We start from the raw sequence: 12,760 nt of genomic DNA, 5'->3' as shown, positions 1-12,760 counted from the left end.
TTGCATCATAATTTTGTTGCAGTCAGCGTTAGACAAATACCTCTGTCCTGTCCCTGAAACCATTCACATTTTTGTGATCATCCCTATCAATGGGCATTTGCAACTTTTCACAAATTCTTGCAAAATGAACAAATGTGTGGGCCTTTGGTTCTCTCCCCACTTCCTAAGCCACAAACCTTACTTTTCTGAAGGAGAGGAGGAATAACTCACCGTGGATACTCTTTAAACAGAATATAGGGCTTATCTTTCCTGCAAATTACTTTTTCCACACTTCCCCAGTGCAACAACGTCCTGCTGTGGATGATGGGATCTGTGTTTTTTTTCATCATCCAGGTCCACTTTGGAAGTCTACTGAAACCCCAATTTCCATCATCCATAGCAGGCATTTTCTGAACTATTTTGAGCTGAGCTCAGAGATTTGCTTAACTTAATGGAAGCTTTTCAAACACAGGAAGTTCACCTTTTGCGCTCCACTGCTCCAAGTTTGTCAGCATTACTGGTTGCAATGACAGATGTCTCTCTCACACATCTGAGTTACGATGCATACAGTCCAGACCAAGCTGAGTTTCCATTTTTGTTTTGCAGCCCACCTTCAAAGTGAATTAAGTGAACTTGCAGATTTCTGTGGGCAGCATAATTCCCCTTTGACCATGGCTGTTTCATGCTGTAAGCATATTCAGGTTGCAGTTTCATGGCTAATCTGCCTTGCAAAGATAGGTATGACACTAACTAGAATTTCCCATGAGTTTGTGTGCACGCCTTGAGTAGGTTTTTGTTCCTCTTTCTGGCCAGTGCAGAGATTAGGATGTAAACCACTAAACCTTTGGCAAATCAAATGGGACATCTTGCTGACATAACAACACCCACGATCTTGCTCAGTTGATTTCCTCTATTAGGGATTGGTGAAACGATTCCATGGAATAAAAAGGCCCTCTAAAATTTTGTGGGTAGATTTCTGTGGAATTTTCAGAGGTGTTGGTGGATTCCAAGCTAAATGGAGAGATTGGGCCAACCAGATTTGTGTCACACTTATGCCTTCTCCAAAGTGTGTCAGATTGCCAGTGTGCACACTGAGATTGTTATCAGTGTGCACAAAGACTCAAAAGCTCCAAAAATTCAACAAAAGCTCCAGATTGCACATGGATGGTCTTAGAGACAAATGACGTGAGGACACTCAAGTGAAGGGAGACACAGTGTTAACCGGGAAATGTAGTTTGAATTTCATCTCTCTACAGAGCCAGCAAAGATCTTCCTCAGAGAGTTTGTTAATAATTGACAGAGCCTTCAGGGAGGCAAAAAGGAAATTAACAAACCCTCTGAAAAGCAATCTAGTCAGCTCTGTAGAGAGGTGAAATTCAAACTACGCTTCCTGGCAAACATGTGCCTCCCTTCACTTGAGCGTCCTCATGTAATTCATCTCGTGTGGTTTAGCTCTTAGTGATACTGGCCCCTAGGCAAAGTCAGGGATGGGGCCCCAGAATCATGGCATACAGGGCAACATAAACACATGCACATATCCCCGCTTCTACTGGTCAGGTCAGAGTTCATTAATCCAACTTGCAGGCAAATGGGACATTGGGAAACTAATGTTCCCAAGCACTCATGGGATTCAGGTAGCTCATCTGTAGTGTGGCTGTGGGAGGACACTGTCCTACAGCTAGGATTGCCAAGTCTAGGTTGGGAAATTCATGGAGATTTGGGGGGTGGAGTTGGGGGGGAGGGCAGGGTTTGGAGAGGGGAGGGACCTCAGCAGGGTATAATGCCATACAGCCCACAGTCCAAAGTAACCATTTTCTTCAGGGAAACAGATTTTGTTGCCTAGAGATCATCTGTAATTCTGGGAGATCTCCTCTCCAGCCACTACCTGGAGGCTGGCAACCCTCCCTACAGCTGATTGTCCTGGTTGAATGAAGCCACAGTGCAGCAGGGGAAACTTCAGGGCAGCTCAGCTGTGGAGCAGTTGGAGGGAGCTGACGGAAGCTGATCGCTGCCCTGAGTGAAGCTGCTGCATGGTAGCGGGGGCTTCAGGGCAGCTCAGCTGTAGGGTGGGAGAAGGCCCCCTGACTGCCAGCTTCAAGGCTGCCACTGCTGCAACTTGTGGCAGTGGTGGCTTTAGGAAGCAGCTGAAGCAGCTGGCTGTATGGCAGTCAGAGCTCCACAGCCAGACTGGGACAGCTGCCCTAGATGCCCAGCTGTGAACGTTTCTTCAGCTAGCAGAGCAGCTGCAGTTTGGAACGGTGTCACAGAAAATAATGTTACTTGTTAAATTATAGAAATTATGTTTCTCTGTGTGTATGTTCCTGTAAATTTGAATATACATGTAGTTCTGCAAGGAGCAAGATTGTAAGGCAAAGGTGGACTAGGACATACCCAGACTTATCCTGCCTTGATATTTGAGATATTCATTTAACATTCAAAAGAACAATCCAATTCTTTATTATGGAACTGAATCCCCATAATGTAGCACTGCTGTAAACTTCATTATAGGTTGACTCTTTCAGACAAACTTGTTTTACTTTACATAGTGATGACCAAAATTAATGTATCCGAATCTCCCCCCCCCCTAATATATTATTTCAATACAAAGATGGGAAGGAAGTCTTTAAGAACAGATAGCTGTTATTTAGACATTATATGATATTGTTCTCTTTATTTTGTCCTCAGGTGCTGTCCAGATGACAACAGTGAAAGCTAAAGTAGGGGAGGTAGCCGCACTCCCTTGCAAGCATAATATACATTTAGACAACCCCCTGAAATATTACAATGTCTACTGGCAAAAAGTTATTGGTTACGATAAACGTGATCATGTAGCACTATCTTACTGGCAAGGCAAAGAAGATACAAAACACCCAGATTACCAGAACAGAACCAAAATGGACCAGCAGAATTTTACGCTTTGGATCTCTCCAGTAAAAGTGTCAGATGAAGGCAAATACAAGTGCATCATACTGAGCAATTCCACAGACTTCAGTGCTTTAAACTTATCTGTGGTGGGTAAGTGATGTCTAGTAGCACAATATCACTATAAAAGTATTTAATTGCCCAATCGTCATAATTTGTTTTAGCCACAGTAGTACTTACAATGATTGCTATAGCTATATAGATTTGAGAGTCAACTGTCTACCTAAGATATATGCAACTTACAAAATTATTTTTTTTTTAAAAAAAGAGTATATAGGCCCAGTTCTTGAAATAAGAGCTGACTTTGCTGTGGCTAGAACATGACAGAGTATTATGTTTCACTTTCTACTCTGTTAATAATCTTTGGACATACTTAATCTCACTTTCTGGTCTCCATAACTATTATTCCACTCCCCCTTTTCCTTTAGGAGTGAAGAGATTGAAATAAAAGCCATCTGAGAGCCAAGCTACAAGTGACGAATTACACTTGCCTGGCAAGTGAACAGACTCACGTGTATTCCTCCCTGTTCACTCGCCATTCACTTGCACTCCACTTGATCAAGTTGACAGGGATGGGTTTAGTTAGGGTTGTCCACCTTGGACAGTTGCTGCAGATTTGGGAGCCATACCTGTGGATAACAAAGTTTGGGAAGGGAAGGAGCTCATTAGGGCTCTAATGTCACCCTAGAACTTTAAAAATGAGAATGGAAACCCAGAATATGGTTGGTAAGGACACATTATAGGCTTGCCATACCCCCCCCCCCCGCCCATGTCCTCACCACCATTCAGTTGGCTAGTGGGGGGAAAACAGTTTACTTAATCCATCCCTGTCAGCTTTTCCAATATGACTGGAATTGACATTACGTTGCAGGGTGAAGCCCCAGTATGTGGGCAAAAACCATAGAGTTTTGCCCAAATACTGGAGCCGTCCATGTGTGACGATGCCACTACAGAAGGTAAGGGATCTCCCCCCCCCCGCCACTCCCACCCTATGGGTGACCTGGCAACCCTAGCACACTTTGCTTAACTTGAGCATGTGTCTGGATAGGAAGCTTGGCAACCTTGTATTTGTAGCCTTGAGTTGCATACTGGAAGAAAGGCAGTGAATAAATGTCACTTTCTACTTCTGGAGGATTATGCTAAGTCATAATGAAATGAGTCAGAGCCTGGCAAGCAAATGCACGATGGATTTGTGGTGGATTTTGCTCACTATATGTTGTGTGGTTTGGGGAATGGCCTTTGCTTTAAAATATTACACAACAAGCTAGGAAAATCATAGGGGAGGAAAATCATGTTCCTCCACACTGATCCCCACCATGTCGCTTTTTCAGCTCCCCTTTCCTTTCTACCCTCCCCCTGTTTTTCCCTCTTTGTTTGAGCCCCCTCATTTCCTCATTCTTTGCAGCTGTTTCTCTACACCTGTTTTTCTCCCGCTCTGTTTTTTTAGCAGGTTTTCTTCCCTCTTACAATTTTTTTACACACTGTGTCTGTCTTCCTAGGCTTTTCAGTCTTTTGCTGTACTTAGGGTTGCCAATCCCTGGTTGAGAAATTCCTTGAGATTTGGAGGCAGAGCTTGCAGTGGGCAGACAGGAGGAGGAGAGGGCTCATCACTGCAGTAGGGTTGCCAAACATGGCCTGGCAACTAGCAGGAGGTGGGGGAAACAGGGACTTATGGTGAGCACACAACTGGCATCCCTGGCATGATGACATCACTTTTGGCACAATCTGGATGTGATGTCATCATGTTGGCCTGACACTCTAGCATTCGCCCCCAAACTCTATGGTTTAACCATAAAATTTTGGGCAAATGGTGGTGCATCACCCAAAATGATAATGTCACTTCTGGGTTGCACTGCAAGTGACACTATCACACTAGGTATGCTGGTCATGCACCGTCCATTTCACTTGCTATTTTCCTCTTGCCGCTCAGCTGAACAGCAATGGGCAGAGGCTGTGGTGTGTGTGTGTGTGTATGCATGTGGGTGGTAGATCTCCTGCCACCAGCAAGCAGCTTGCAATGCTACTTAGCAGGGATGTGATGCCATAGAATCTACCCTCCAAAGTAATCTTCTCTTTATTGTTCCAATTTTAGCATATGTGCCCTCCAAAACTGCCATTTTCTTCAGGGAAAACAGTTCCACTTGTCTAGAGATCAGTTGTAATTCTGGGACATCTCCAGGCTCCACCTGGAGATTGGCAACTATCACTGTGGCAGAGACTGCCCAGAAATCTTTTCTGTTAGCCATTGGTGTCTCAGAGGTCAAGGGGTACTGGGGGAAATGGGAGGCAGCATTACACTGGTGTAAGCTGTGTTCAAATTGGAAGTGATGTCATAATATTGGGGGCATTCCTCTAGGATTTGCCAAAAACTCCATGGTGTAAACTAGAGCATAGCCCCCAACATCATGACACTACTTTCAGATGTCCAGAAGCGACATCTCACACTGGCATGATGCTGTTGCACCTGTCCCTGCCCCCCAATCCTCCCAAGGATGCCAGGTTGCAGACTGGCATCTCTATCTACTCACCTCTTCATGTTCCCATCCAAGCCAAGCAGCTGCTTCTGGGATCTCCTAGGCCAAGGCTCTATGGTGGTGGACTGTGATCTCATGAGATTTCATGAAATCTCAGTTGGCATTGTCCAGTTCAGGGGAATTTCAGCCCTCCTCGTCTTTTTTTAACTTTCTGTATTTTTCTGCAGGGGGTTCCCCAGAACTGTAGAAAGATGCCACTTCTGTACATGGCATAAGTATATGGATTTTTGTCATGTGTGGATGGTTTTTGCACTTTGCACTATGTTCTAACAATGGTGTGAGTTGGAAAACAGTTGCCAGTTGCCAACCTCCCAACTGCTTGCCACGGTCATTTTTAAAATTGCCAATTATTAGACCACTGGAATTTGGTATCATTTTTATTTTCGCCATTAGGTAATTATCCTCGTGTCATGACATAACAACATTGATCAGCTAAAATTAGGGTGGAAATTATGGAGGTATAGCTCCTCCAGCATCAGTAAACAGAAGGGCAAGATGATCATAACTAGGGCTTTTTTTCAGCTGGAACGCAGTGGAACGGAGTTCCGGCACCTCTTGAAAATGGTCACATGGCTGGTGGCCCCACCCTCAGCAGCACAGAGGGCAATCTAAACTCCCCTCTGTCTGGAAATCAGGGGGCAGGGCCACCAGCCATGCGATCATTTTCACCTAGGGCATTTTAAACTTTAAAAAACTCCCCCCTTGTTCCAGCTGACCCAAAGTGACATCATTGTGCGATCCTGGGAGTGTGCGCACACTTTGCGCATGCACATGTGGTACCAGGAACACTACCTCTCGCCAAGAGTTGCCCCCTGTGCTGGCAACCCACTGAGTTCCACCACATCTTTTCCCAGAAAAAAAGTCCTGATCATAACCAGTGTTTTTTTCTCTTTAAAAAAAGATGTGCCCAGTACTTACGATGTTCTCCTTTCTCAGCCCAAGTCCTGAATGCCCAACAGGAGTTAGTACTCCATACTGGCTTATACTCCCTGAAAAAGAACTCTTATCATAAGAGAACTCTGTATAGATGGGAAAATCCTGGAAGTAAATTATTTCAAAACCACAATAATTCACCAATGTGTGACTCTTGTATTGTAGTTCTGCACGCAGCTAATGGTGGAACAGCTGATAACAGAACAGCAATGACTTAATGCTAGAAAATGGTCCCAGAAAATGGAACAACCTTGTTATTGGAAAAATACTTCAGCCAGTTCAAAACTGATCACAAACTCAAAATGTGCTATTAATCCAGAATGTAATTAGAATACTAAACAAGTATTATGGAATCGTTGGTTCCCTGACCTGGATAGCTCAGGCAAGTCTGCTAAGCAGGGTTGGCCTTGGTTAATAATTGGATGGGAGACCTCCAAAAAAGACCAGGGTTGCTGTGCAGAGGCAGGAAATGGCCTTGAAAACCCTAGAAGGGATAGCCATAAGTCAGCTATAACTTCACAGCATTTCCCACCAATAGGTAAAACAGCAGTATGTACATGGGAAGCTCTCATGTGCATGCCATTTTGAAATAGATGGAACTTGATCAAAAGCATAACATTGTTCCTGTGCGAGTCCTATTAATTTTGATGGGACTTGGTCAGAAGATAGTGCATGATTAGCATTGCTTAACCCTAAATCTTGATCCTCCTTTTCTTTTTTTCTTAGCTGATTTCAGCAAGCCTGTCATACATGCTGAGATACCACCTAACGCCTGTGGCTCAACATTATTGACACTGAGATGCTCTTCTCATGGAGGATATCCAAAAGCTAACATGTCTGGGCTTCTAAATAATGAGACAGTGGAATGGATTCCTATTTTCATACCTGACAACCAAACAGAACTCTTCAATATTACCAGCAATTTGCAGCAGAACTTGACTGGAGATATATTGTTCCAATGCTCAGTTTCGTATCCAGGTTTCCAAACATCCACCAGCTACAATTTCAGTAGGTTTCCCTCATTTTTATATAGTTGGTGTTATTCATTTGCAGAATGCAGTGATGCAGGAGAATTTAAAGAAAGCATATATGTCTTATATCAGCTTTCAAACAGAAAATCCTTACTTGCAAGGTAGAGGCAAACTTTTTTTTATTACAGTGTAAATTATTAATAAAATGTATCCTTTTCATGTTAATAATACTTTGATGCCGTTTTAGCATTACAAATCAAAATATTTGGTCTGATAACAATATAACATTCTCCATTTTACAAGTCCTATGTTTAGAATTAGCAGGAAAATACTAGCAAAACATAGGAAGATGTGTCAGTATTGAACTGAAACAGTGAGAAAGGTTTACAAAACAAAATAATTATGTAGGCTAGTTTGTATGTTACCTTATTCTCAGATATAGCTGGTATTTGTCCTCCTCGGCTCAGAACAAGGTATTCATTCTTTCATCACTAGAAAATCAGGAAGTGGTACTCATGTTTAGAGACAAAGGGAACTTTTAAAACATTGGGTAGCATAGTCAGTGTAAGGAGCAGGGCTGACATTAAGGGATAGGATTCCTCAGGAAGCTAAAGTCATCAGAGCCCTGGAAGGGCCCACTGTCGGGCAGTAGGCCTGTCTCACTTATCCGCCCACTGGTAGAATGGTGAATGGCAGAACTGCTCCTCCACCACGTCCTCATCAATCAGTCTATCTAATTCTCAACTGTGGCCCATCTGTGGACCATGGAGACAGAAGAGAGATTCTTTCAGCAAACTTGAAAGGACCCCACGCCCTTCCCCCCACCAAGGTTGGTGAAAAATCTGAAAAGTTTAAAAGATGTACACAATCTGTGAAAGCACACGTGTCAACTTAGCAACCCTGGGAGAGAAAGAGGAACCAGGCAACCCTGCCTGTCCTCTGGAGGCCAGCTGGTGGGTGGAGAAGAAGAGTGGGAGACATTTCCTCTGCATCAATGAGGGGATGGTGCTACAGGTGGGCATGGAAGAGTAGGCACCACTGTGGCCCCTCCCACTTCAGGTGGACAAGCAAGGGAGCCCAGGAGTTGCTGCCACTCCCATTCCCAATGAAGCAGCAAAACGAAGGACAAACAAGTGGGTGATTAGACCAGCAGCCAGCCAGCCTCCTTGGAGGCAAGCAGGTGGGCAAGGAGGAAGGGGAAGCCTCTGCCTGCCTCCATCCCCTCCTCAATAACTGCCACTGAGGTGGCTGTGTTGGAAGAGGGCAGGTGGGGAAGGAAGGGAATCTTCTGCTGCTTGGCCCAGGGAGGGTGATTGGCAGGCAGGGAGGGAAGGAGAAGAAGAAGCCTAAGTGAAATCCTCCCCACAAGACACTTGGTGGGTATGAGGAGGGGAGAACAGTGGTCAACTGCTTGGAAAGCTGATGGGATTCCTCCCCCACTCCTCCCCACGAGTATTGTGGTCCTCACTTGTGTATCTAATTCCTAACACAGCCAGATCTGTGGATAATTAAATCTGGACAGTGAAGCCATGAACTGACAAGATAAGAGAGATAAGGCAAAGAAGGTGGTGTATCTGGCTTGGCCCACGCAAGGAGAGGCAAGGGAGGTGGTAAAGCCTGGATTGGCCTATGCAAGGTGAGGCAGGAGGCTCTTGACCTGCCCCAGCCACACATAGGCTGTCACCCAGTCTGCCTGAACCTTGCCTGAGGTGCGGAAGGCAGTGCCTGGCTTGCCTGACTCTGCGTAAGATGAAGTAAGCAGCGGTATCCATCCCTCCTAAGCCCTATGTGAGGTGAGAGAATCAGCCCATGGCCCAGCCAAGAGGAGGGAAGTGGAGCAGGGTTGCCAGGTCCCCCTAATGGCAAACTGTGTGTGTGGAGGGGTCAGTTTGGGGGCAATGAATACTTTCCTCCTGCACACATTTCAGAGACTTGGCCTGGGTGCAACTCATTGCTTCTTTGTCATGCCAGAAATGACATCATTTTCCAGATACACGGGAGGGTGCTGGCCCATACTGACTGCATGCTTCCCCGGCAGAACACATCTTTCCCACTGCCAGTCAGCTGTATGGGGGGCTGGCAACCCTAAGGGGAACCCAGCCATCTGAGCCCCTCATGAAGCAAGAAAATCAATTGGGTTATGTAGGCTGCCAATTCTTTCCTCACTCCTTCTCACTTTTGGGATGGCAGACTGCCTCTCTCTGTTTCCCTTCCTCCTTTGAGGCGTAAGGCCACGGCATGCTGGGGTGGGGTCCAGTCCGGGGTCCTTTTCTAGGGTTTTTCATTCCCAGTCAACCCTGCTCACAAGATTGTTGTGAGGATATGGAAGTGAAAATAATGATGAAAGCTGTTTCGGCTTCCCATTGGGGAGAAAGGCAGAGTATAAATGAAGTAAATAAAAATAATAAATATAACTGAAGATGTGGGGCAGATAAAGGGCAGGTTGAGTGGTGGGTGAGAAGAGAAAGATGCAGGGAAGGGTAGGGATATGAGAGTTACCAGGAAGAGGGAAAGTGGTAATAGTATGGGGAGGGGGATATAGGGGGAAATGAGGTGCTCCTCCTGACACATCCTGACAGGTTTACCATCAAAAAAACTGGGTCCTGCCTGGCAACTAGCAATGTACAACTAGGCCATAGGTTCTGACAGAAGTTGCTAGGAGTAGGGAAGGAGCATATACTGAAGAAAGGATGGGGAGAATAAAGGCAGGTTGATTGGTGGGTAGGAAGGATAGAAGTCAAGAAAAGGGGCAAGGCTATAGGAGCTTTCAGGAAAGGGAAAGAGGAAATAGTCAGGAAAATGAGGTGCCCCCTGCAAGTCTTTGTGGGTTCCCACTTGTTAGTGTCTTATCTGTTGCTCACTCATCCACCAATTCTCATGGTAAGAGAATTGGGTAAGAGCAGCAATACTGAGGAGCAGAAACTGCTTTCCTAGGGAACAATGGCAACCAGTTGACCAAAAACTGGAATTGGCACTGTTAAGGATCAGCTAATGTGTCAACACCTAGGTAGGTTTGAGGCTTAAGGGAAAGGAAGGCAACCCACTTTATGTACACATTAATTATGTTTCTGCACAAGAAGCATTCAGGGACCACTTTCAGTGGGGCCCCATTCTTCATTATTGGCCTGGATTATTTTGTAACATTTCTATTCTTTCCCTTCAGCAATACCAAAGGAGTGTTCTGTGGTAAATCCTCTACCACACTGGATTGTGATTGCTTCAAGCGTGATCCTTGTCTGCCTTGTAGTTGTGGCAGCACTAGCAAACATCCAATGTAAGTACCTTTTTGATCAGTATTTATAAAGCTGTTGGATCTTCTTCAAAGGAATGGAATCAAAAGTGTTACATTTTGTTCCTTTGCATTGTTCTCTATTTCCTATGTCCTATATCCCTATCCATTAGAGATGTTTATGCATTTCCCAGTGAATGAAAAAATAAAATAAAAATGGTTTCACGTGTGAGTGATAAAGACAAAGATGGGTACCATTTGTTCATACACTGCCTTGCCCTGGAGCCTTCCTCCTTCTCTGCCACCTCTACCCTCTTTTCCTCCTTCTCCTCCTCCTCCTCTCAGCTTGCGCTTACTATATTGTAGGTTGAGACTGCTGCTGGAAGTGCCAGAGCCAGTCAGAGAAGGAGTCAATGAGTGGATGGGAGAATCTCTCACTCTCTTTCCCTGCCTCCTTTGAACAGTTTTCTGAAGAGCATCTCAGTGCATCCTGGGACATGTAGTCCTCTGAGCACCTGACAGAAAAACAGATACTTACTTCTCATCTGCTTGCCTCCTTGAATGCCTCCCCTGACCCCACAAGCTTGGCCACTGAATGAATACTGAATTGTATTCATTCAAAACATCTCTTCTCTTGCCCCTTGAAAATGTTCTACAATTACTGACCCACCTTCCTGGGCGGGAGGTCAATTTCCAAAATGAGTGACAAGGGTCAGTCCACCTCAAAGCCTTTACTTGAATCACAGATGTGTGTGAGTACGATACGTTTACCTCAGTGCTGAATTATTTGTTAACATGTAAAGATGTGCTCTGGTAATCTAACTGCACTTAGTAAACAAGAAAACCACCATGGGAAAGGTTCCCCACACCAACCTGTATCTCTCTCCAGTGGTTTTCCCCCTTCTGGGGTTTTTAAATTTGTGTCTCCTTGCAGAACATGCACTTCCCTTAGTGACAAGGAAAATGTACTTTTGCTGTTGCTCAAAGACCATCTCGTTACTATTTTATGTGCTCCCGAGCCAAGCACCAGCATTGTAAGGGAAAGTGTTCCTGGCAATGAAGTCCTGTTTATGGAAGGAAATGAATTATCAACATAGCACTGGAGAGATCTTTCTGAAGTATATTCATTCATTGCATCTGAAGAAGTGGGCTCTAGCCCACAAAAGCTTGTGCCGGCATAAAATTTAAGATTCATGTTTATTTTTGCTGCAAGCAATTAACACTGTCTACCCCAAGCCACCCCACCCCCCCAGAATTATCATCCTTTACATATTAATCTAATTTACAAGAACAGGAATGAAGTTGCGAATTACAAATGGAAATGATAAATTAAGCCATGCTTAATTGCTGCACCTCATAAGTGGTGGACTACTTGTATGGCCTTGCATATTATGCTTGCTTAGAAATTAGGCTCCATGCAGTACCTTGGTTTTTCTGGCCAACACTGGGCTCATGAAATTGTGTCCAGGCAGAAATTTAACAGGTGCAGCACTTTCAAATACTTGCTACATAGATCTCTAATTAACTTTTACCTGATTCTCACCCCTACCCCCCCCCCCCAGCCACCAATAAACATAAATGACGTCAAGTGTAGAATAAGGGAAGTTATGTTGAGTAACAGTATTAACATTTCAAGTATGTGTGGGAGGGTGAGGTTGGGTAGAATTTCCAAGGGTGGAACATAAGCAGAGTTCACAATATATTCTTGCTGAGGACTGGACAGGGGAAAACAGCATGATAGACTACCTGTTGCCTGTGTCAGTAAGGAGAATAAAAGGAAACTGAACATTATGGCAAAGGAGCTGGTTAAATGAGCGTTTGTACCTTAGGAATGATGGAAGCTGATGAGGTTAAATTGGACAAACCTGTTCATGACAATATCAAATCAAAAATTATATAAATAGACTGGAACAAGCTTTGAAATATCACAGGTGTTCTATTTGATTGGCAAGCAAACCTTTAATTTCTTTGATCATTCTCCCAACAATATTTACTAACTGTCACTCAAGCATTTATCTACAACTGATTGGTATTTCAAACTTATAAAACTCTCTCTTTATACTAGGCTGCAAAAGGCAGAGGTCTTGTTGCCACACCACCTCCCATCAGTCAATGGAAATAAGTGAAATCAATGCGGGTGCTGCTCTGACACCCCTGCAGCTCTCCAGTCACACATCAGAAGACTGACCTTC

At 44.5% G+C, this 12,760-nt stretch overlaps 1 protein-coding gene across 1 annotated transcript; it reads left to right on the top strand.

The window, feature by feature from the left end:
• The first annotated feature begins 539 nt into the window (after positions 1 to 539).
• On the top strand, positions 540 to 12,755 carry CD80 (CD80 molecule). The gene is made up of 5 exons (XM_054974424.1): positions 540 to 666; positions 2,665 to 2,994; positions 7,095 to 7,376; positions 10,503 to 10,613; positions 12,634 to 12,755. The coding sequence occupies exons 1-5, from the start codon at positions 540 to 542 to the stop codon at positions 12,753 to 12,755; spliced, it is 972 nt and encodes a 323-aa protein (XP_054830399.1).
• Positions 12,756 to 12,760: the final 5 nt, after the last annotated feature.

Source organism: Eublepharis macularius, chromosome 3 (assembly GCF_028583425.1).
Source record: "Eublepharis macularius isolate TG4126 chromosome 3, MPM_Emac_v1.0, whole genome shotgun sequence".
Classification (NCBI taxonomy): Eukaryota; Metazoa; Chordata; class Lepidosauria; order Squamata; family Eublepharidae; genus Eublepharis; species Eublepharis macularius.
This window is presented reverse-complemented; position numbering and strand designations above follow the sequence as displayed.